The sequence below is a fragment of the Phoenix dactylifera genome, chromosome 2, assembly GCF_051530095.1.
Source record: "Phoenix dactylifera cultivar Ajwa chromosome 2, Ajwa_hap1_PhDact_Kaust_v1.1, whole genome shotgun sequence".
Classification (NCBI taxonomy): Eukaryota; Viridiplantae; Streptophyta; class Magnoliopsida; order Arecales; family Arecaceae; genus Phoenix; species Phoenix dactylifera.
Genome location: NC_143191.1, coordinates 42,682,429 through 42,708,812, shown reverse-complemented (window position 1 = coordinate 42,708,812; position 26,384 = coordinate 42,682,429). Strand labels below are relative to the sequence as shown.

Here is a 26,384-nt window from a genome sequence, read left to right as displayed (position 1 = left end):
TAAAAATAAGCAAAGTATGCGAATTCCACAAACAAAACGGAGTCCGGGTCTACAACGTAGAGACCGCATCCGCTTCAAACATGGATTGGGCTCCACCTTGCCACTTTCGGTCGGTTGGGCTGGTCAAGGGCAATCCCAGCCGGAGGATGTCGATTTGATGATTAGATATCGGTTAGCACATTCAAACTCAAAAATCGGAAAACCCTACCTCATGCATGATCTCTCAGAGGGTAAAACTGTAAATTAAGGACAGTTTCAGATTCCCTCTTCGCGAAGCGACCGAGAGGCGCCCCCGCACCATAAAGTTTGAAACCCCGTAAACGACCGGCCTCCGACTAGGTAGTCGTAGGCCTCCAGTCTTATTAGGGGGAGTGTGTGTGCGTGCCGTTTAATAACCCCTCCTCACGCTCTCTCTCTCTCTCTCTCCGTCTTTACGCCCCTTCTTTTCCGCCCCTCCCCCTCCCCCTCCCCCTCCGTTCAATCATCGCCCTGCCGTCAAGGAGACCCCTTAGGTCGGTGCGATTGCGCGTCGGTGACCCGACCCCTCTCCCTTCTCCTATAAATTCCTCCGATCTCTTCCGTTCTCTGTCGTTGGCCCTTCTTCTTCATCGAGGTCGTCCGGCCGGCGATCTCGTTGGAATTCCAGATCCGGATCTTTTTTCCCCGATCGGACTCCTCCCGGGGCCGTTTCTTGGAGGACCTAGGTCGGCGCTCGGATCGGATCGGTGTTCCCTGAGATCTAGATCTTCTCTCGTCTTCAGGAATCATGGAGGCCGTGGAGGAGTTGATCCAGCTATCGGACTCCATGATCCAGGCGGCGGCCCTCCTCGCCGACGAGGACCCCGATGAGCCCTCGTCCAAGAGAACCTCTACCTTCCTCAACGTCGTCGCCCTTGGCAATGTCGTAAGCCCGCTTCTGACCCTACTTGCCCCCATCTTTCCCTCTTTAATTCGTGGTTACGCTTTCTTGAAAACCTAAAACTCTAAAACATGGGGTGCTTTCTTGATGGATTCGGTTGTTCTTCTCTTCGTCTGAATTATGTTTAATCTTGTTGGACATCTCGTTCTCATCGCTCTAAGATGTTCCCAGGGCGCTGGAAAATCTGCAGTCTTGAACAGTTTAATCGGGCACCCTGTTCTGGTGGGCTTTCTTGGAAATTAACTACCAAGTCTTTATTTTGTTTCCTTATGTTAAATCTTACCTATGAATGTGGCCTGTATTGATTGGTGGTTGTCATCTTGGTAAAGCCAACGGGAGAAAACGGTGCCACTCGAGCGCCCATCAGTGTTGACTTGCAAAGAGATGGTTCGCTGAGCAGTAAATTGATCATCTTGCAGATAGACAACAAATCTCAGCAAGTTTCTGCAAGTGAGATATCTTATAGCCCTGATGAATGAACGGCTTTTATTTATGTACTCCTCGTGGTTTCTTTTCTTCTTTTAGTACTATCAGCTAATTAGATGCTTTCTTTTTTTCTTTTTTCTATTTTTTTTTTCTAACCATTCTACCGTGGTGACTTGATGAGCCTCTACTGCTGTGTTCCTGCGACTTGATTATGATAGCTGTCACACGTTTTTGTTTTTGCTTTAGGTGCTCTTAGACATTCTCTTCAGGATAGGCTGAGCAAGGGCACAGGAGTTCATAGCTCAGGAAAGAGCCGCTCGGATGAGATATACTTGAAGCTTCGAACTAGTACAGGTTTGTCGATCTTTTTTCCCCTCTCAGATACAGCTTTAGATGCCACTGACCTTGTCACTGTTGTATGCTTCTTAACACTGAAAATTAGTTTTTACAAACTTATGCCTTTTCTATTCACTTTCATGAAAATATGGAGGTTTTGATAAGATTTTTTTTTTTTTTTTTTTTTGGGGGGGGGGGGGCATGAGAGAGAGGGAGAGAGTAAAATTCAAAATCTCTAACTTACCATGACTATAACTATTGATGATATCATGCATATTATTATGATCAACTGCTTGCCTTCTAATTTTCTTGTGTGGAGAGCAAAGATTATAACTCTCACCCTCATATCATAAGAAGCTTATCAAGTTCCATACTTGTCTGTGGCTTATTATTGTCTTTCCTGCTTTACCTCTGTTTATAACATTGTCAACAGCTCAGTCATGATGTACAAGTATACTTTGCTTATTTTTAAATAAAGAAGAAAGGTAGACAAAATATCGCTGCTTTTATGGCTGGTGTATATCAGAACCTGACTTACTTTAACACTATTAAGTCAACAGTTAATAGAGTTTTGTCAACTCAATTTTTTATGGAAACCAACAATATTGTTGGGCCCAATGGTTCTCTCACTGTGGGATTTGGATTGGGTTAGCTAGCCAGCCATCATACTTATTAATAGATTGGAAAATCCAGTGGTTGTTTCATCTTGGATGTTGCTGTTTTGATTGGTTAAGCCGTAAGGGTTATGTGAGTGAGTACCTGTTAGAGATCTTAGCAGTCAAGTTAAACTAGAAGATACGTGTTTGGCAACAGGGTGTTCTCACTTGATATCTTTAAATTTACATCTCAAGGCTGCTTTTAGGAGTCTTTTGGAGCTACAGTAGAATGACTATGGTTTTAATTCAAAATCTTAGAGATACATCTATTATAGAGATGATAGCAAACTGCATACTTAGCTTACAAGCTTTTGCCCCATCCTTCTTTTAATATTCATACAGTTTTATACCAATTGTTGTGGGTCAGTCCTTAAAACTTGACATCTCTTGCTTTATTCATTGTTGGACCTCAGCTTTATTTATTCCACATCAATAGTGATTTCTTCTAAATTTTTATTATGGATTTCTTTATCAATTATTGTAGTGTGCAAATAACCACCCAATTTCCACATCTGCATACTTTGTTTTCCCTCTTGAATGTCTAAATGGTTCATCTTATCCTCATTCATCCTCTGGTATCACCCCTTTTCCTTTGGTTTCTAGCATCTGTAATTACAAAAAAAATGTTGTTTTGCCAGACTTACTAGCAATATCACTTGATAATCCGTACCCCACAGCAAATTTTTCATCACTAGATCTGCTTGTAAGCTTGCCACTTAAATTTCAATCATCATTGCCCATCTTCATGTTCTTAAATTTCTGCTCTAGCTTTAAATGCACTAACTTTAGATATTTAGGAGGCCTCTTAGTGTGTTAATGTAATATGATTTTCATTGTCGAGACTAAAAGGAGGTGAACGCCAAATTGTAACTTTCAGAATATAATTGGAATAAAACATGAATACATGGAATGCAACTTGAGTGGGATTATAGGTAGAATGAACTATCATACTTTACTTGGGGAACGCTTGCTTCTTCAAACATATCTTTTTTAGATGGCTGTTTACTTGTGCACTTTGACCTTAATTAAACTCTCTGTGCTGGTCTTCTTTTCATGAGAAGGTGCATTAGAAGTAGATTTAAGTGCATGCTTTATAATTGCCTAAGACTACAAAACTTCAAAACTAATATGCAATGTTTATATTGCATTACTTGCTTTCAGGTGGTTGTTTGCTTTCTTTAATGTCACTGTTCAGCTGCGGCATACTTTGATTTCCATTAATTTTTCTTGTATTGGTCACTTCTACTGGCTAACTTGCTTTTCTTTTTACCAGCTCCTCCTCTGAAATTGATTGACCTTCCTGGCTTAGACCAGCGGGCCATGGATGAGTCCATGGTAAGTAGCTATAAACACTTACCTTCATTCCAATAGTCATAGATGTTGTTGGATAATTAGCTATCTTCCTACTGACAGCTGCTAAATTCTTGATAATATGTATGATATGTGCCGGATAAGAGTAATTGGCAGAATAGAAATCAAGCTGAATATAAGCAAAATAATGGTTTTGAATTTGCTTGATGTTCTTTCTGAACATCTGTTCTGGCAGCACTAATTCCTTTCTTGTCTGTATTGGGGGATGTGGTGGTAACTTTTATTGTTTCAGATCAGTGACTACGCGGCACATAATGATGCAATTTTGCTAGTTATTGTACCAGCTGCCCAAGCACCAGAAATTTCTTCATCTCGAGCTCTTAGACTAGCTAAAGAATTTGATGCAGAAGGTTAGTACTACTCTATAGCTAATTGCCCATCTCCACAGTTATAACAGTAATCCTTGGAATGATATTTATGTGAAGCTTGTTCGCTGATGTTTTTGTTTGTTGTCATCAATTGATTTTGTTGTCATTGTTGTTGTGGTGTTTCTGTGTGTTGCAGGGACAAGAACAATTGGTGTTGTTAGCAAAATTGATCAAGCAGCGGGAGATCAGAAAAGTCTTGCAGCTGTTCAAGCTCTTCTTTTGAATCAGGGACCACCAAGAACTTCTGATATGCCATGGGTCGCATTGATTGGACAATCTGTTTCTATTGCTTCAGCACAAGCTGGATCTGTGGGATCTGAGAATTCACTTGAAACTGCTTGGAGAGCTGAGAGTGAAAGTCTTAAATCTATACTTACAGGATCTCCCCAAAGCAAGCTTGGCAGAGTAGCATTGGTGGATACCCTTGCCAAGCAGATTCGGAAACGGATGAAGCTTAGGCTTCCGAACCTTCTTTCCGGGTAAATCTTTTTACAAGTTTTACATACTTTTAGCTGCGCAATAGTTTTATTCTATCAAATATTATTTTACACAGGTTAAAAAATTCCAAATGTTTGTCTGGAGTGTCAGGTGTTTGGATGAAAATTATGCTAGACAGATTAAATTCTCAGTATGCTTTTCATCTGTTCATCCTTATTTTCCATTTGATTATGAGTTACCCAATTTAAGAGGCATACTTGATTCACCATAACAAAAAGGTTATTTAATTGGCCCAACATCTTCAATAGACCTTTGTATTACTCTTCTCCCTAAAATGAAGCATTAACATGGTCTCGGTTTTTGGCTGTGTTAAAATTTCATCAAATGCGGTAATGCACAATTCCTATGTTGAGATGTGGACCATCCATGCAGTTTTGCACTTTTGCTATGTGGACACAGCATGCTGGTATTGATGGCACTTGGTAGTTGTTGTTTCAAGCACGTTGGAGATATGGACTGATACAGAAATTATCTAGTCTAAGGGTGTTTGTTCATATGCTGATTCTTGTATATCATGCCATCTTCGATATTTGAGGGGTCATTACATTTTCTCCTTTTAAGTGCATTACTAGCCTATGAGACTATTTTCCCTCCCTTGGTGGATGTGTTTCATTCTTGCAATATGTGACACTCTCTCTCCTCAAGCAACATGATTTCGGAGTAGAAAATTGCATTCCAGGTTTGTTGTTATAATTTCGATGATTTAAATGTGAGATTTGGCTTAATCTCTGCTAATTTACATCAATGTTGTAATTGATTTGCCTGCTCCAAGAGACAGTATATTTGTCAAGAATGTCACAGGCTGAAGTTGATCATCTCATAGATATTTTTGCTGGCTTACATTTCTTAAGTTGAGGGAAAGCCAAGTAAAATTTGAATAACCATCATTGTTCAAATGAATCTTTGCAGGTTACAGGGTAAGTCTCAGATAGTGCAAGATGAATTGGTAAGGCTTGGTGAACAAATGGTACAAAGTGCAGAAGGTACTAGGGCTATTGCTTTGGAGCTTTGCCGAGAATTTGAAGATAAGTTTCTTGCACACATTGCAGGTGGTGAGGTCAGTAGTTCCTTATGTTTGTGGTTTTATCCCGAACTTTTCTTTTTACGGCATATGAAACTGATATGCGGTTGCAAACCTTCTGGTAGGCTACATCATCATGCGCTTGCATTTCCTTATATCTTTTTACTTAGGAAAATAGGTTGGTGAATGCATATCTCACTACACCACATTGCCATTTGATTTAAGAATTAGGGTGCTTCCACATTCCAACTATGCTCTAACTTGACGGCATCTTGATTTGGAGATACCTCACTATAAGTTCTGGGCAACATGAGTAAATACTGAAGAAAATAGAGCAAATAACGGACATACGTAGCAATCCTTCTCCTGTAATGTGTGGTTGGCTATAAAAATCTTGCTTTCTAGTAAGTTTACATATTAGATCAGTTCATTATGACATGGAAGGTATTCTAAGCCACTTGTTACTAGTTCTGCTCAAGTGCATATAAATATTATTCTTATGGGCTGGGAACCTGATAGCTTCAGAGGAAGTGGGGTGCGCTCAGCTGGACATCTAGCTAGATTCTTGATTAGAATAAGACTAGAAAATTCGCAATTAGTTGAAAGAAATTAAAGGTTGAAAGTTTAATTGGGGGAAAAACCTTTTACGTGCACCTGAGGACCTATTTTTGTATAATATGGAAGTCACCGTTGTAAGTTCAGTTATGTTACAAATTAATAAATATTACTTATTCATAAAAATTCAATTCAAATATTGTGACAAGCAACTGTATCAAGTAATGAATGATCAACAGTCTCAAATTTAGAGATAAACAGTTCGGAACTTTTGATGAACAAACAATAAGGGCTGCAATCAGCATTTTTGACACTCCAAATGCTGCAATGACCCTGACAATCCTGACACATCTTGAGTAAGCTGCCTGGGATAAGTGAGCTGCTTGATCACGTGCTAGATGGCCTGTTTCATGCATGGGTCATTTGGTTGGTTGGGCCCAAGTAGGGTTATTGGAGGATGCCTAAGCCTAGGTGGATCTGATTAAAAGAGGAAATAGGCCTTTGGAAAGACCCCATTGAGAGTAAGGAGTGGATGGCTAGGTGGGGCAGCGAGCCTTTGTTCTTGCTTTTCTTTCCCTGTCTTTCTTCTTCCTTTCTTTTTTCTCTTTTGTTTCTTTTGTTCTCTCTCTCTCTCTCTATCTATCTATCTCTTGGCCTCTCCTTCCCTCCCTCCCTCCCCTTCATCTTGTCCTTCCTTAGTCCAGACCCTTGGTTGCTGCTTCCTTCATGCTGTTGTAAGATCAAATGGTCGTCATAATTCTGAACTGCTGGAGATGGCCCTGCTCAAGTCAGCTAGTTGGCCAGTCCTCTAGGCTGACTTGGGTAAGTTTGGGGCCTCCCAACTTGAAACACCGACTACAGGACATGATAAGGGCTATAGTTAATCTTTATTCTTGCCTGATCTAAACTCAGAAAAGAAAATGGGTAACCATCTAGAAAAAACTTAGTCATGAATCCTAAAAGAAATTCTAAGACTTAACAAAATATCATGCCTTCTAATGAGCTTTTCCACACCCATATTAGCCCCCATTCACCCTTAAACTTGATTTCCTTCTGGAATAACCTAAGTCATTGGTAAGGTGAATGTGTATTTGTATATGTCAAGTACTTCATATGATTGAGGTATAATCTCGAGGATATTGGAATGAAGAGGGTTTAGTGTGAGGAAACTACCATTTTGTTATGTTAGATTTGTGAAAATCTTTGGAGATATTTTATAATTTCAACTCAAGGATTTGTCTGGATTTTTTGTGGCTTTTTAAGATTGATTTCTGTTATTTTGAACTTTAGTACCAACTATGAGCAAGGATCTAGTGAAGTCGGATGAGCCATCTTCTATATAAGTTGAAAACACGAGTTCAATAGTTGAAAGCGGAATCGTTTATAATTAGGTATAGAACCATCTTAATCCGCTACTCTCTTCAACTTGTTTTTATTTTAATAATTTGAGCTTATTAGTGTTTATAGTATTGTGACAAATTGAAGTCTTTTCAGGCTCTCCTAGTCTATTACAAGCCTAGTTAATCTCCTTTGGTGCATTTGACTCTTAATGTAACCTGTAATCAAATCAGTAAGCCATGACAAGTTACAAGATTGTGAGGCCTTTGAATTTCATGGCCTTCAAGGGATCAATTGTGAAAGATACACATGCAGACTGCATGGTAATTATACTTTAGTAGTCCTCACGTGAAGGCAATAGTCTCACTATTGGAAAGATGACCCGGTCATTTGGATCTCCCTAGCAGAATGTTATGATTTCATCACACCTCAATTAATCAATGATGCTTATGTTCAATCAAATTACTACTTAAGGACTCAATCGATGGATATTCCAACAAGAAGGTCCAATGATCAGATTTGGTCCTTTTGGGTAATGAAGCATGCATGGAGAGCTTGTGAGAGTGCAACAAACTTATTCTATTCTGGTGGGTTATTTTTTTGTCGTAATTTAACAACTTTTAGTCATGCCTGAGGCTCGATAGAACCTTCATAGTTCATAATGTGTTTTTTTTTGAGTATTCATCTTAAAATAAAGTTTAGAGACAATGGCCGTGTCATTCTATTGGTGCAATAGTAGCTGTGACTGATAGCTACTGATAATCCTACAAGACATTAAGCGGCATATTTGCAACTACCATCTGGAAGGACTATCAAGAAAGTCTTTTCTGAGTGCACCCATTGAATGATTTCTGTTGGAGGAACAGGAGCAGACAGAATGGTGTCAATGGTGTCAATGGCTGCATTGAGATGAGGATCGCAAAGAGGGAACAAGTTGGTAAAACTGCAAATAGAGTGCTTGTTGATGATGAGACCAGTCAATGACCTTGACAACTCCTTTGTTGTTGCAGAGTAACATGTCAAAGTAGGCGCAGACAGACATTTATCTTAAAGTCATTTGATGATATTTGAATTTCTTTCTTGCTTAGCAGGATACTAGTGCTCTCAGATCATGTGAGCTAAGGGTATTTAAACATTGAGCAACAATGTTCTTCATATTTTCAGAAGCACCAGTGACTTTCTTTATTAGAATGTCTCTGAAGCGTTTTCTTGTTGGGTGGGACATTCTGGTCTTCTGCACCCTTTCTGTTATACTCCACTTTCAACACGTGCACTACAAGAAGAAAGTAATGAACACCTACACCATGCTGGTATGTCAAATATTGATATTTATTGTTCAATTCGACATGATAAGTGTCATACTTGAATCCGTGGTTAAGTATGCTGCAGAGATGAGGGATATTTCTGAGACGATCTGCACCTAGTTGCCTAATTTTGGTGCCAGTGCTGGAATGGATTTCATTGCAGGTGGCAACGTGGATTACTAAGGAAGGATCTGTGTTAGCAAAATAGATCCATCTTGCTACTAAGGTCTCCACATCTGAGGAAGTCCCAAATTAACCACATTATGGAATTGAAAGCTGATGAGGCTAGACCAGGCTATTTACCTGGTGTTAAAGGCTGTGGAAATCTTTCATTTGGGTCAGAGAATCATAAGAGAAGTTTTCAAAAGACCATAATGGATGGAAATTATTTATGCCTTTCAAGCATTACATTTCGGGAATTAAAGCTTGCACTGCTTTGTAACAACGAACAACATTTTAATGCTATATCCTTTGTATGGTACAAATATTTTGTTGTATTTGCTGGCTGTCTTGTTGCAGTTGTTTAGACAATACTTAAGGCATGTAATTCTCAAATGTCCACTAGTTGTCTAATTTCAGCAGTCGATTGATTTCTGCTCTTTGCTCTTTGCTCTTTGCTAGATACTCCTAATCCATTCATTTCATTTACAGGGTGCAGGTTGGAAAGTTGTTGCAAGTTTTGAGGGAAACTTTCCTAACAGAATAAAACAGCTTCCACTGGACAGACATTTTGATATCAACAATGTCAAAAGGGTAGCTTATATATATTTATTTATCAATGAGCTTTTTTTACTCTGATCACCAGTTTCTAATTGCTTCTTTTATCTGATTCTGCAATCTAGATTGTGCTGGAAGCTGATGGTTATCAACCATATTTAATTTCTCCTGAGAAAGGTTTGAGATCTCTGATAAAAGGAGTACTAGAACTTGCAAAAGAACCAGCACGTCTTTGTGTGGATGAGGTATTTAAAATATTTGTATGTAGCCCGTTTGCTTAGTTGAAAAATCTACAGTTACATGTTGAATTTCTTCATTGCATGATATACACAAGCCATCGTGCATGTTTGCATTCTACATAATTTCCTGCAACTTGTACATCTTGGATGTTGATGTTAGAATATATGTACTCTATCTTTCAAAGTATTAACTGGTCCTTGGTTGCAGTTCTGCTTTGTTACGAAATTTGTTCATTTGTACTTTACAGTGTTCATCAGCATGTTTCTCATTTCTGAGCACAGACAGGTCTTAGTAAGGATCAGTACCCTTATATGCTCATTCTGTTCTCGTATTAATCTTTATTGAAGTTCATTTCTGTGTTTTTTCACATCCTCTCCTTATCAGAGACTGAAGATGTCCTCTCTCTCTATCTAATGTTTGCTTATAGTTGCTTGCATTAATATCTTCAACTCTCTTCAAGAACCACCTTCAACTTTTTAAATGGGGGCTCGGCATAATTTTTGAATATTTGTATTTCTCTTCAGCAGGCCTATTTGTATTTGAATGCCTCCTTGTCAAGGACATAAAACCTATCATGTAAAATTGACAGCCTTTTTTTTAAACATAATCTTAATATGTCTTTTTGTATATAATATATATGTTGGATGCATCTTTAAATTTGGAGTGCATATCTTCTATTGGTACCTAATATTTCAAATGCCCAAACAGGTTCACCGTGTTTTGATTGATATCGTTTCTGCTGCTGCCAATTCTACCCCGGGACTTGGCAGATACCCATCATACAAGCGTGAGGTAGTTTCACTGTCAATACCGATCTAACAGTGACAATTTTTTCCCCTATTCTTTTCTTTCTGACTAGTACATATAACTGTCCCCATGGTAGTTTTCTATAGAATTTCAGCATCATAGTGTTTTTTTTTGTGGCAAGGTCATTGCAATTGCAATTGCTGCACTGGATGGTTTTAGAAATGAAGCTAAAAAGATGGTTGTTGCATTAGTTGACATGGAGCGTGCTTTTGTTCCTCCTCAACATTTCATCCGCCTAGTGCAACGAAGGTTTGTTTTTGTGTCCTGATGATTCTATTGTTTGATCAGGTTAGGCTGATAAATTTTACATTCATGATTGATGGGCTTATATCTAATAGATAGATTGCTACAATCTGCCCAAGCAATACCTCCAACCCCCCGAAAAAAGATATGTTACTGTACTGCCAATTATGTTCCTCCTTTCCTGCATTGACACCTGATAGCTGCTGCAATACCACTTCTGTAGCAAATTACTGACTATTCTTTCTGAACTCAGCTGCTTATGGTTCTGTTTATTTATTTTTGGGTGAAAAATTGTTCCTACTACTTTTAAGTTGTTAATCATTTGTGTAACCTGTGAACTGTGAAGTATTATCGAAGTTCCCTTTTTTAACGCTTTTGTGGATTATTTTATGTTCTTGACTTCTATGATTTTTTAAAGATTTAATCAGAAATGCAGGCCATTGTGAGTTTGCAGAAATCTGTATTGATGTTATTTGTAAACCCAAAGTTATCATTAGCTAGAAGATATTGCAGATTAAGCATATAAATATCTGGACAATTGAGTTACACTGCTAATGTTTTGGGAGAACATAGACTGAGGATCTCAAAGTCTTTGGACTTTGCATTCCTCCTTTCTTTGAGTAACCCATTTAAGATATTACTGTTCTGCTGGGACGAAATTTATTTATATAACTATTACGTATTTAGGTAACAAATTAGGTTATTCATTCTTGATTTTGCCCAAATGGCACTTTTGTTTTTCTTTTTGCAGATTCTCACCACCGTTTCTTTTTGCAGGAAGATCCTAGTTTCAAAATTTTTTGGATGCTTTTGGCCTTGGCTCCAGCAGATACTCTCCAGACATATGTGTAAATTAAGTTGAGTGCACATACTTGAGTATGTAATGCAAATTCTCTGGCTGGAGTCCATCAGCGGGGCAAGGGGCAAAAGCATCTGAAAATTTCAGGATTGGGTCATTCCTGCTGTAGAAGAAGTTGGACAAATCTGCAAAAGCAAAAATAAAGCGAGCCTTTTCTGCAAATATTTACTTATTTTTTTACTCATTTCTACCGGTATAGATCCAAGCATTGCAGAATCTTGAAGATTCATCTTAAGGGCAATGGAATGACTCACGTTAAATTCATAAGATCAAATTCATGATAAATTAATCTCACCTAGCATCTGAAATAATAACATCTATACTTAGAGTCATGTGACCACATTAAATCCTGTTTAGCCAGAGTTTAAGACACCTGTCAAGTTTCTACCAAATTCTTACCACAGCTTTCTGTGTACTTCGCGGGTGTATTATTTTGCCATTAGTCCACGTACCTAGATAGTATATACATAAACACATATATTCTTATATATATATTTTTGTTTCAATTAATATCTTTTGCAATATTTTTTTTTTTGTATTTATAGCTAATTTCTACTGTTTCTGACTTGTCGACGGTTTGAGCAATTTTAAACAATTTAACCCTATTCACACATTTGTGGCAATTGATAAATAAGTTTCCAGCAATTCATTTCATGCATTTCTGATGGGCTTAATGCATACTGATGCGCACTGAATGGACTTGTTAGGTTCTACAGGTCATGTCAGGTAGTTTATGATACCTTGACTATGCATACATTAAAGTTATAACATGATGCATGGATCAGTTGTCATAAAAATGCTGTCTAAATGTTTTCAAAACATTAACTTTGACTACTATAATAAACAAACACAGGAAACAGAAAAAAGTTATAATAAACAAAAACAGGGAACAGAGAAAAGTTATGGTAAGTCCGTCTTATATTATAGTCATTATCTGTCTCATTTGTGGTCTTTAAATAGTATTGAATTTGTATTTGATACTTCCAAAGTTATCAGTCGACGAATCTCTTTGCTGCCTCCTTATATACTGCGACAATTTAAGAAGTACTTTGGCATATACTAATTCATGAGTGTAATGATGCTCTTTAGCAAATTTTCTAGTTATGTGGATGAGTAAAGAAAGAAGATGAAGCAAACAGTATTAATGTGGATGGAGATGGCAGTCGACCATTAGAAAAGTTCTTCTGAGGAGGCTAGGGTCTGATCTTTTTGCCTTTGCATTGTTGTTTGCAAGCACTAGGTGCATATTAAATCAGTAGATATGCATTGTAAAAACTTGGGTTTCTTCTTTCACTTCCTTCTTGCTCTCTGGATTTGTGTGCTGCTGAGTCCTTTTTTCCATGTTGTCTAGGACGTTTTAAGTTCTTGTTTGCTACGCATTTTGACCCTGATAATATTTTAATTAATCTCATAGAATGTCTTCCTGGTGTACAATTAAGGTTAAAATTTTCTATTATTGCTTCATTTTTTTTTAAAAAATAAAAATCTTAATATCCTACAATCCTCATTCTTTTGGCTTGGACTGATGGTAGACCTTCCCTTCCATGATGATCTTACTTAGGAACTTCAGGAACTATGGAATTGTTCTCATTGAGGTACTTCCACAAATTGCCCACTGGCATAAGCCAGGAATCGGCAAAATTTGCAGAAATTATTGAGATCACGTTGAGAATTGTTAAACAATTTTCACCTTTTTTTAAATATATCCACATGCGCATATATTTGGTTGTCTTCTCATCTGAGTTGTGTGCAATAAGCAGTCCCTAGTCATTGGGAAAAGGCTTGGTTGTTATTCTTGATATGAATGGATTCAGATGTGCTGTCAATTTAGTCAGGAGTTTGGTCATTCTATGAGAGATTTTCAAACTACTATATCAGATCTATTTATGCAGTTCCCTAACATGAAATTTTACCAGAATGGATAGGCAACGCCGTGAGGAGGAACTGAAGAATCGATCGTCAAAGAAGGCGCATGAGGCGGAGCAAGCTATATTGAACAGAGTTAGTTTTTCGTCCTTTTGTATGCAATCTAAAAAATTCATGTTAGGAATAAATGGCTTACATGATTTTTGAAATGTTTGTATTTCCATTTTCTCTCGATCAAAAAATTGGAAATGTTTGCGTTGCTATTTAGATAGTTATGCAGCATTAACAGGGTTCTTCTGTTTCATATTTTATGACCTATTTCTATCATATCAACTAGGCAACAAGCCCTCAACCAGGTTCCCAGCCAACAGGTGGTAGCATGAAATCGATGAAAGAGAAGTCTAATCAAACGGAGAAAGATGCAAAAGAGGGTTCTGCCTTGCAGGTTGCTGGTCCTTCTGGGGAAATAACAGCAGGTTCATTCGCTAACAGTTGGATGCACTACTTTTGCTGGTCATGTGTTTTTTTGGCAGTATATTTTATACCATATTAATTACCTGAGTTTTATGCAGTCCTCTGATCGCCTGCATGTATTATAACTGTCTTTTAGAACACTGATAAGGTCATGACAGAGAAATGGCTCAAATTGGTTTCCCAGTGGGCTATCTTCTTTGAGTCACTCATATAAGTTACTTTGATAACCGTTCACCCACTTTTAATTACCTTCCCCCACATGTACATCTAATGTTGGTATATCTTGAGCTAGGTTTCTTTCTTTTTCCCTGAAGATCATATTGGACTAACTTAAGGCTGAACATTATGCGTTCCATCTATCTAAAAGGGTATTTGTTGAAGAAAAGTGCAAAAACAAATGGCTGGAGCAGGCGATGGTTTGTTCTCAATGCAAAAAGTGGAAAAGTTAGTAGTATGATCTTTCTATATTTTTATTTTTTTCCCTTTGATTTATATAGGATGTCTTTTGTTGGAATGATAGAACCAATCTGACAATGACTTGCTGTTTCAGCTTGGTTACACTAAGAAACAGGAGGAAAGACATTTCCGTGGTGTCATCACTTTGGAGGTATTATTTGCTTTCCTTTTAATTTCTCTGGATATCATTTTCCAAAAAAAACTGGAAAGGCTGGTATGGGATTTCATTTCACAGCAAGGTTGCTGTTTTTTGGTATTTGTTGGATCTTGGAGATACGTTATGATGAACCTGAAAAGTGTGCTTAATATTCAAATATTTTAAAATCATAATTAAGTTTGCATAATGACTTTCCAAGTAACCTTAGTTTTGGTAATAATGCAATTTTAGCATTCCATGTTATTGTTTCTAAGAACCAGGACAGTAGGAAACCTTGCCGAAATCAGGTGAGAGTGGGACTTGAACCCAGGTCATTGGTTTGGTACTCCCAGTGACTTTGCCAATGCATTCCATGTTATTTTGAGAGGGTTTGGTTATAAAAAATTGTGCAGTTTAAATTCACCCAGCGAGTTAGCATCCTCCTATAAGCACATGTGCTAATGTTTTTTTTTTTTGCCTGACTTTGGTATTTACAAGTGTCTATGTGATTTGATTATTTAATATCTTGATCCTTGTTAAAGTTACATGTACAGACATAAAGGAGACATCCTCCTATAAGCACTTGTGCTAATGTTTTTTTTCAATTTTTGTGCCTGACTTTGGTATTTAAAAGTGTCTATGTGATTTGATTATTTAATATCTTGATCCTTGTTAAAGATACATGTGCAGACATAAAGGAGAAATCTTTCTGTTACCATTTGGTTTGGCACACAAATTTCCAGTTATTTTTCAGGACTTACTGAATTAAGTTTTAGCTAGATGTCCGCTCAACTTTTTTACTGAAAAAGGTAGATTGCAAATGAGTAACAGATTATTATATGCATATTCTAGACTCATGTTTACTTCAGTAGGAACTGAAATTCTAAAAGTATTGCAAGCGAGGGATTTCTCATTAGTCAGAGGTGCTTTTTGAGAAGTAGGTAGGCGGAATTGTCAAGAAGTCTTAAACTTTACAGCTACCACTTGCTATTCAATTCACAGATCTAATCAATGTGAGTTATGTTTGTTGTTGGTGCAAATGGGCTGAGCATGGGTGAGGATTTTCAAAATTTTTAACAAGGCTGTCCTGACATTTTGGTCCAAATAATATGAATTTGGACCACAGGCTGGCTCATTTGCTTCCCTGTTGCTAAGGGCTAATATATTCAATATTAATAATAATTGGATACATTATCCTAAAAATGACTTTATGCGGCTGCACGCACATATTCAGCCTCCTGACTGCCCCAGATAATGTTGTTTAAAAGGCAGCTGTGATGTTCAATATGCGGCTGGCCAAGAGATTGCATAGTGCATATGTGATATGTAGACCGCATATATGGATGCTTATACAATCACTATTTTTAAACTATTTAAAAATAAATATAATATATTAATATGAGAGTCACAACAATCATGTTAGTAATTTTTTTTTGTATTGGAGGATAATAACTAACAATCAGTGCTTATTGCTCAGTATCTAATAACTTAAAGTAATAATTATATTACACTCAATATATTGATATTATTAATACCCTTGTTAGGTCCACCAGGAAGGCTTGAACTTGCTTCACTTGCACATGCCTATATAAGTGGGCTATATATGGCTCCTAAATGCTTAGCAGGCTCACAATGCAGTTGCACCAAGGATTGCTATGCCGAAACTGGGGCCTGGACTAGTTGCCCGGCGGCACGGGTCGGTATGCCCCTATGTCATTTCATGCCGGGCCCATACCGACACACTAGAGGAGGCGGGGGAGAGGAAGAACTGGAGAGAAAGAGAGAGAGAAGGGGGAGAGAGGGAGGGAGAGAGACGGGTGGTGGACATCCCGTGGAGGCCGGCGGAGGGCCGGGGAGCCGCACGGAGGAGCGGAGGAGGGGCTCTTAGGTTATCAGGGGTGGGGCCAGGAATTTCATTAATGGGGGCCAGCATTGTTAATTAATAAAAATCGTTAAATCTTAATCATAACTTTGTTGTTTTATCACAAGTGACTAATGTATGAAAACTTTAAAAGTTTAACTAAAAAATGTATTGATCAACATTTTCTCTTGGATATTATTTTTTAACTACAAGATGTGTTAGGCACACCTATTGCATTATTTTTTTTCATAAGATTTGAATTCAAAATGACTAACAAGTTGGGAAAATAGCATGTTCTACGAATCATGAATCAAAACACTGACAAATTATAAATAACAATTATATAAGTGAACGATAACACTGGAATATTAGAATGAATGAAGAAAATAAAGTAAACAAGTACCTACCTTGATACCCAGCTCAGTCCATTCAAAGGAAATTTAATCAATGGCAGATTTAAGGAATCTCTAATTGAGCAAAGAAAGCTAAGAAGGAATTGGTCCAATTACCCCAAAATTTTCTGTCTGTCACAAATAATAAAAAAAGAAAAGAAACTATAACAAGACATATTATTAAAAATAACCAGGTTTTCTAGTCTATTAAAAATAACTGTCTTTTAGTCAAGTAACTATTCACTAGTAATTTTGTAGCCCTAGGCCCATAAAGCATGCTTTGTATTCTTTTTTCTTCTCATCTTAAATCTTCATCATTAGATTAATTGGAATTGAAAATTCAGCATAAGCCTCTGTATCTTTAATGATTCATATTGATTCAGGCTTGGTAAATATTGGCTTTGAATAGTAAAGAGACCTTTCTTTTTTTGCTACGCTCATTTTGGGATTGTTATCCAAGATATTTATTTAGATCATGAATTTAAAAGCATCTGAAATTTATAGATCTTGAGCTGGTACTTTCAGAATAAATTTATGTTGAAATAAAAGACACTAAGGATTGGACGTATGAGCTATTTCGAAATTTCACTTAGATCAAACTAATTGTTCACATAAATGCACACTGACAAACACACAAAGAGAGAGAGAGAGAGAGAGAGAGAGAGAGAGAGAGAGAGAGAGAGAGAGTCACAACCATTGCTTCTTCTCTCTTTTTTTTTTGTCAGAACACTACTTCATCTCTATAGAATGCTGACCAACACCTGGGATTAGCTGGCTCAGGTTATGGGAGGGAAATACAGATATCAGAGGAGGGGGAAAGATATAGAGGGGGTAGAGAGAGGAGACTTGGAAAGGCATTCTCTGCTTCTATTGACATATATCAAGATTTTGAATCCTGCAATTTTTTTGCTTTGGGCATGGTCTCATACTAGACACATTTTACACAAAAAGGGGCTTGTGGGTCCGATTGTGCTGAGCTGGCTGCTTGATGGGTTTTACTTAGGGTCCAACTCGAGAAGGAGAGCCCCTGCTTGTGTGACACTTCGCGGATGAGAAAGAGGGTCCACTACACACTGGCTTAAAATAGACCATGAGTGAGGAAATTTGTGGGTTAAGCCACTCCTAGGATCCATCCCTGTAGGTTATTCATTATGAAAACCTTGTCATAGTGTTTTCTTGCTTATATGAAGGATTTGCAAATAATATTGCAAAATGCAGCCTTAACCTTGTCACTATAACCAGTGGCATCCTTGCCGTTAATTCTATAAATATTTAGATTTACATTATGTGAATCTTGCATTAAACGTTTTAAAGTCCTTGCTGATATATTTCTTATGACTTTCTCACCTAATCCAAGCTTTTTGAAGTAAATGTTGATTTTTTGAAGGTGGTAAACTAAACAGAACATTTTACATCCAATTGCTTCTTCTTGGACGGTGTAATTATTCTGTTAACTCCTGATTTTGTAGATGATTGAGGTGTTCACGTGGTTCATTGTTTGAGGGAAGTTCTTTGCATGCCAATTTGATAGGGGGAAGGAGTTGGACCAGGATTGCAACCTTGGTGGCTGAAAAATTGATAGCATATAATTTTCATAGATGCACACATGCGCACAGGGTCAGGAGATAGTTTGGGACTATTATAGAGTGTTCGTGTATCCAATATATTGCTTATTTGCATCTTATGTGATTTTTTTAGCCTGGATATTGCTACAATTTCGACCATGACACTGTCATTATTCTCTCTTTCCTTTTTCTTGACCAGAGATTGGGGAATAGGCATTAGATTTTTGTGTGTGAAAATTAAAAATGCTGTTTTTGTAGCTAAACGTACTAATATGGGAGTTGATGCAGGAATCTGAAATGTACTTTCTATATCTGAATGTAGTTGAAAGTATTTAAGTTGGGAATTGAATCCTTTGGTGGGCATGGAGGTTTTGTGCTTTGTTCTGTAGGTTGGCTGATGAGGTTTCTGTTCCTATCATTCTTCTGATGGATTGCTCAGTTCTTCATTTTTTAGGGATCCACTTTACAATTTTGGCACAAAAAGAAGCTCCAATCCCAAGGAATTGAAATTTCAGTTGAAACTAAAATGTTTGTCTGGATCTGAAGTTGCCCAGAGTTTTGCCTGAACTAACTGCTTCTAGTTTGATTTTGACCTGTTTTGGCTGCTTAAGTTGAAATCAACTAGTTTTTGAACTGACAATGACTTATGTAAAGGTCAAAGGTCTTATTTTTAAGCTATTTCTTCTTAATTTTTTTAAAAGATTGAACTTGCTCATCGCTGATGAGTCGATATTCTACAAAGCAGGGTCTGCGGAACCGATACCGGTTGCTGGCCGAGTCGATACGGGCCCACGCCGTGCTATGCTGTGCCAGGCCTGTACCGACACAGTAGAAGAGGCGGGAGAGAGGAATAACGAGAGAAAAATAGAGAGAAGGGGGAGGCCGGCGGAGAGCAAGCATGGGAACGGAGAGTCGCCGCATGGAGGAGGCGGAGGCTGGAGAGCTGCGGAAGAAGGGCTTGGCCTCTGTTTCGACTTTATCAAGGGCCCCTCCGGCCTCTGTTTCGAACGGAATAAGGGGACCGAAGCGAGCCCCTCTTCTGCGGCTCCCTTCTTTGCGCGGTGACTCCCCAGCCTCCATCAGCTGGCCTTGACCTTCCTCTTTCTTCCTCTCTCTCCCTCCCCCACTCTTTTTTTCCTTCATCTTCTCCTCCTTTGGCGTCGGTCTCGTTTTTGTCGCCGAAACCGGCTTGGTCTGCGGTCGGTACAGCTCGGGGCACTCCGAACCGGACGGTTCAGAACGGTTCTGCCGACCTTGCTATGAAGCATCTTGACAAAATTGGACTCAAACTAAGCATGCTTGAGTAGATTTGATAGCGCACGTGTTGTATGGACCAAGGTTTGCAATCTCGATACAGGATACCGTATCGGTACCTTATCAGCTCGGTATGGTATGGTACGGTACTGTATGGTATACGTTTGTACCGAAATAACTAACCATTTTTTTAATTTTTATCTCGGTATGGACTAATACGCATCTCAGTCCGTCTTGGTACACTGGTACGAGATGGTACGCTTTTGTATGGGCGGTACAAAGATTGTACCATCTTGAAGGTAAATTTTCTACTGGTTTTCTTTTTGTATGGTACAGTGCGCCCTATATCGGGCGCCCAGTATGGGGCGGGACGGCAGGCCATGGTATGGACAAGGCTGTTAGCTTTTGCTCACATTTCATGTACTTCGCATGATGCATATATTTGGTGTATAAAAATTTTGCCAACTACCATATCAAATTTGCAAATGTATCTAATCACTTTCAAAAGTTGTATGGTAATTTTTATTTTTGTATTTTCTTGATTTTTTGAAGTTTTAATCTTTTAATTCATTTGGACAATTTTAAAAAGATATCAGATGCTGAAACTATATGTTATCTATTAATGTATCCTTTTGTTTTTTGTTTTTCTTTATGATTATTATTTTTTTGGTTTTGTTATTGTTTTATATCCAGAATTTCAAAGTTTGAACAAAAACTAATGCAACTAAAAACTCTTGTGGCTCAACGGAAATCAGATCTGAAACCAAGTTGTCAAACCTATAGCCCAATTCTTTTATCGTTCATGCTATTCTCTCTCTCTTGTTATCAATTTATTCTTTTATTTATGATCTTTCTGAAGAATAAGAAGATTTAATGCATATTAATTGTGATTGGGTACCTTTGCAAGAAACTCAGTTGTCTCTGAAACATAGTAAAGTTGTAAGGTAGTTTGCAATTTTTGCATCAGTTTCCATTTTTCTGAGAAGATTGTTGCTTATAAATCTACATATGCCCTCTCATTCTTGATTGACAGGAAGCATGTAACATTAGCTTTAGAATCTAAAAGCATGTAACATTAGCTTTAGAATCTAAAAGCATGCTATTTTCTTTAGTTTACTATTCCACAACTTACACCAAACTGGTTGGTGTCCTCCAATTGTTTTCTTAATTAGTTTATTAGTTCTGCAGGAATGCAATATTGAAGAGGTCGCAGATGAGGAAGAACCTCCTAAAAGTTCCAAGGACTCAAAAAAAGTAAATGGACCAGATTCTGGTAAAGGCCCAAGTCTTGTGTTCAAGATAACTAGCAAGGTTCCATACAAGACTGTTTTAAAAGGTAACTTCTGCATGCATACATTACTGCAAGGCTAATTGTTTCTCCTTGTTGTCTCTCCTCCTCTTTATCTGGTTAAACATTTAATTGAAAACAATTGTTGAGCTTGCAGCACACAGTGCTGTTGTGTTAAAGGCTGAGAACATGGCTGACAAAGTTGAGTGGGTAAACAAGATACGGAATATCGTCCAACCTTCAAAGGGATCACCACCCAAGGGCATGCCTGGTTCTGAAGCTAATCCCTCCATGAGACAAAGCCTTTCAGATGGCTCTCTAGTAAGTCCAAACTTTGTGAATACCATCATCTTGAACAAAGCTTGGAACTAATTCCCATACCCTAAACATTCCTAGGTTTCATCGTTTTCCTGAAAAAATCTGGGTTTATTGAGTTAGCATGAAGAAGTTGGTTCTTACAGTTCAAGTTAAACAGCCCCAACCTTTTCATTTTCCAGGGGTATATTTAATGTGATTGCAATTATCTGGAAGTGATGCTCCCTGTGCTGCTACATAAATTGATAATTGTAGTTTTCCAAGTCTCTGAGAGAACTTGCGCAGTTTTCAAATTATGGTTGTTCTTTTTCTATTTTTTAATGATAGACCTTTTTTTTTAAAACATGAATAGTGATCTATCAACCATCGTGCCTCTCTCTCCCACATGCGTGCACATGCACATGCACAAAAAAACACACTTTTTGCTTCTCTTGATTCTAGTTACTTTCGTTTTTCTGGGGTTTCTACTCCTTGTGACTACAAGTAAACATGCATGCGTGCACACCCATGCACGGCTCACAAACAGAGACATGCATGCATGTGCACATTTTTGTCTAGGCATTCTGGACCACCTTCAGTTGGTGCTGATGAGACACCAAAGATGTGCTGAAAACTTATCAACATTTCATTGTGCTTTTACATAGTAGATCTGCCAAATTTTAGTACGATAACTAACTTGATTATTCTCCAGGAGACGATGTCTAGAAGGCCTGCTGATCCAGAGGAAGAACTTAGATGGATGTCTCAAGAAGTTCGTGGTTATGTGGAGGCTGTTTTAAACAGTCTTGCTGCAAATGTTCCAAAGGTAACTCTGAATTATACTTTGCTGGGCCTTATCCACCTAATTGGCATATTGTGAATTCTGAGTTCTACTTCTGACTGTTCAGGCAGTTGTGCTTTGTCAAGTGGAGAAAGCAAAGGAAGACATGCTGAATCAGCTATATAGTTCTGTAAGGTTGGTTGCATGTCCTTTTTTTAGACGAATAAATTTAAGGGTACAGTAATGTTATCAGGGTGGGAAAAGAAAATAGAATTTTAGAGCCTACCAAATTCAAAGATGGGGTTGCAAAATGGGACCTACACCATAAGATGTGATCTATAAATGCCTGTAAATTAAAAAAAGAAACGGTCATTTTGGAGAAACTTTTTCCTTTGCATCATGTCAGCTCAATAGTTCTAATTCTAATTGCACGATACAATATTCTGCTTTTGGGATGATTTAGTGAATAGGCAAGGGTCGTCCAGAACCTATGATTTTTTGCTTATAGGCATTTTAAACCATGTATGATGTGGATTGCATCCAGTGTTTTAGAAGTTCATTTTGCAAACCCCATCTTTGAATTTGGTCAGGTGCGAGAACTCTTTTTGGCACCTTGACTGATTTATAACTCTACCTATATATATATATACACACACACACACACACACATACATGTATAGATATGAGAATTCATGAAAATACAATTTTGTTATTGCATCCTCGAAGCATTCAATGGAATCTGTTGTTCTCACCAGCCCACCCCAAATGTTACCTTTTATAGGGCAGTCCTGACTGTTGGTTTGGGGTCTGATGATCACCTTGCACATGTATATCCTGGGTGGGTGAGTTTGGAGGCATGTGTATAAGCTGTGTTTAAATGTGTATATTACTTTGCACTGTTTATGTACTTGCGGTACTTCCTGGCTTCCCTTGAGCTCACTGTAGGCGAGGCTGGATGAAGTTTACACGATTTCATAATATAGCTAGGATTGTAGTGTGCCGATATGTATCGGTCTGTACCATCCGTTCCTGATTGTACTGTTAAGATACAGGTATAGGTACAGCCCCTGTGTGGTACTATACCGACACATTTAGTACCCTCATTTTTGCTGTGTTTGCACAGGGAAGCATCCTGTGTGCCTGTATTGTTCCACATAGTACCAGTATGTGTGCCAATGCTGGTAGTTTAAACCCTTACTCTAGTCTATATTCTTTCACATTGTTATGCCCTTTCTAACTTATACTAAACTTTGATGATACCTTGCTTGAAAAAGCTAAAATTTTATCATGATTGACATTTATGATTTTTTCAACCAGTTTGAATGTTATCAGAACTCTTGCTGTGTCATAGAAATAATTGCACACTAGAAGAATACATGCATTCCTTTGTTTTCAATTTTGTTATGAGAATCTTAGCTGTCATAATAACCATATCGCATTTAATAGTAAAGAAATTACAGCATTGTTTGCCTGTCCTTCTTAGTTTTAAAGATAGAAATCATCCACCAAAGATTTGTGACTAATTGTCAGGCACTGTTTATTGCCATGGTCTTGGAATCTCAAATTACAGTAGTTATTGAAGAACCCAATTCCTCTTATATCATTCTGGATATTATCTGCCCAAAAATATATAGAGAGTCTTCCTTAATTGTTGTTTGTATGTTCCTTGTATTTAAAACATTATGTTCTAAATAATTAAATCATTGATTACATGTGATTTTGATGTGTGCAAGTTATTACGGATGTTACTTCGTATGAGTAAACTTATGGACCTTTCAGTTGTACCTTATTCATCTTAGCTAAATGATACAGATTGCGTGATTAATACAGTTCTTTGCAATGAGAGGCATTATGGCTGATGGTGATGATTTACTGAGTATATGTAAAAACTTGAAGATAACATTATTTGAACTATTATTTTGTTTGAGGTAGAAAATTGATATCATGATGTGAAAGATGGTGATACCTTTTATGCTGTTTCTTTCACACTAAAAAGGATGACAAGATTGCATTGTTTGCATCTAGTTTATGCCTTTCCATCACTGTGGTGAGTTTTATCAATTTTATAAACTGTAATCAAAACCTTGTTTTTGTTTGCTTGTCTAGTGCTCAAAGCACAGCAAGGATTGAAGAACTGCTCCAGGAGGATCAAAATGTCAAGCATAGACGAGAAAAATTTCAAAGGCAGTCTTCACTTCTTTCTAAACTTACTCGTCAGTTAAGCATCCATGATAATCGAGCAGCTGCTGCTAACTGGTCCAGTAATGGGACTGGTGCAGGTAAGAATTTTGTGACTTCTATAACACTTATGTTGATGTGATCCATAGATTCATCATTCTTATCTGGAGTATAAGCTTTTTCTTGGAGAAAAAGCAATGATAGCTGATGCTTGTATACACATTTGACTGTTTGGTAGCATAAAACTAAGCCATTAAATCTTGTGACAACAAAATTAAGTTTAGTATCAAGAGGAGTATTACTAGTACATCATTGGTTTTAGGCAGTTCCTATTTCGATCACCTGGTGGTGATTTGTGAATTGACATGTAACAGCGCCAAGTTGGTTTGGCATAATATGGATGTTAGATGACTCATGCTAAGAACTTCAGATAGAAGTTTATCCAATTAACTTTCATAACCTTTCAGCTTTCTTCTTTACACTCCTTGCGGTAACAGTTATATTCACATCTCATATGCTATGATAAATACAAGCCATGTTTTCTTATTAAAAATACTGTCCCATAAAAAACGAAGAAAAAAATCCCAGTCTGTCCAATTGAATACAACTTCTGAAGAGCAGAAATTGTTGTTGTGAAGCCAAGCTAAAACCAAACAAATGGACACCTGTCTCACAATTTAATGTAAATTAATGATATTTTGATTTTGTTTGATAAACTGTAATACTTTGACTTGCAGATTCTTACTGTTAGTCGTGTCATACAGTAATATCTGCATATTTTTGTATTGTTGTTGTTTCATATGAATGATCCGGAATTGACATATTTTCTTAAATTAGAGTGGGAGTTCGTTATGTAGCTATTCTGGTTTGATAAATTTCTTTATCTGAAAAAAAACACATATAATCAAAAGAATGGAAATCTAGTTTACTGACTTTGACATTGTCTCAGGGATAGGTCAATCCAGAGTTTATGATGTATTTATTCAACACTTTGTAGCTCCCTGTAGCAGACCAGATTAGATTTTTCTCATTCTCTTATACATTTTCTTTTGGTGCATTTAATATCGCTGCTTTCTAACACAGATGATATTGTTTCGCATGAAATATGAATAATTATTCTCCAATATTCCATAATTATCTCAAGCGTCAAAAGTTTCACTTTCATAAACTGCACAATAGAAGTTCATAAAACAAATCTTATTTTGCTCCATGTTTCTGGACAAGAGGCAAGCTTTATGTTTGTGTTTCTAACTAAGCTGGCTGTGTTCCAGACATCACCTCTAACCTGTGCAGTTCCATTAGTTTTTTTTACCTTTTTAGCACGGACTGCATGGGGATGGAGGTATATATGCATGACATGTATAGGCCCTTATCTATGCTAGGATTCCACCCCTTGCATCTTTTTTTCTGGATAATGGTGTGACTTGTGTTTTACCTGGGAAAATATATGCATGATGCATGCTCCGAAAGAGAACTGTAAAGCTGATTAATTTCTGTTTGGAGTGCCCAATTTAGTCTGGAAATATGATGTGTTCTGATTTTAATGTCCCGCAGAAAGCAGCCCAAGGGCCAATACTTTGGGTGATGATTGGAGATCAGCATTTGATGCTGCAGCAAATGGACCTGTGGACCGCTCCTTTGACCGATCTAGCAGCAGATCTAGCAGCAACGGCCACAGCCGTCGGTACAGTGACCCTGCACAGAATGGTGATGCCAGTGCAGGTCCGAATTCTGGTAGCCGTCGGACACCAAATAGGTTGCCGCCTCCGCCACCGCAAAGCAGTTCATCAGTGTATAGATACTAGGCAGCGAATGGCTTGAATGGCAGCTAATATTCTATGTATTCTTGCTGGGTGCACATCTCCTTGTGCTTTTCTCATTTTGGTGAGCTGATTCAGGCAACAGTAGAGCAGAAACAGCAGTGTACTCCGACCTGGTAGACCATTCCATTCCTTATAGAAATATATTTCTATTTTTTTTTTTTTTGAAAATGGGGAGTACAAGATGTCCGTTCTCTTGTCATGCCATGCCTCAGCAAGGAACCACTCCGTTACGAGTTGTAGCAATTTTCGTTTGTGACTTTTTTGTTAATAGAGTTAATGATACATTGAGATGTATTTCTTTTCCTCTTCCAAGAAACTCCGTGTAAATGCATACTGCCAGATGGATGAGTTGCTTCCA

General features: G+C 37.8%; 1 protein-coding gene across 1 annotated transcript; it reads left to right on the top strand.

Moving 5' to 3' along the window:
* Nucleotides 1–304: 304 nt before the first annotated feature.
* On the top strand, nt 305–26,384 carry LOC103699261 (dynamin-2A-like). Its single transcript, XM_008781304.5, has 22 exons — nt 305–904; nt 1,091–1,141; nt 1,249–1,369; nt 1,592–1,699; nt 3,611–3,672; nt 3,941–4,058; nt 4,213–4,555; nt 5,484–5,631; nt 9,444–9,545; nt 9,635–9,754; nt 10,458–10,541; nt 10,678–10,805; nt 13,575–13,659; nt 13,862–14,000; nt 14,366–14,442; nt 14,549–14,605; nt 20,851–20,998; nt 21,108–21,271; nt 21,957–22,070; nt 22,153–22,220; nt 24,132–24,304; nt 25,758–26,384. The coding sequence occupies exons 1-22, from the start codon at nt 767–769 to the stop codon at nt 26,006–26,008; spliced, it is 2,799 nt and encodes a 932-aa protein (XP_008779526.3). The 5' UTR covers nt 305–766; the 3' UTR covers nt 26,009–26,384.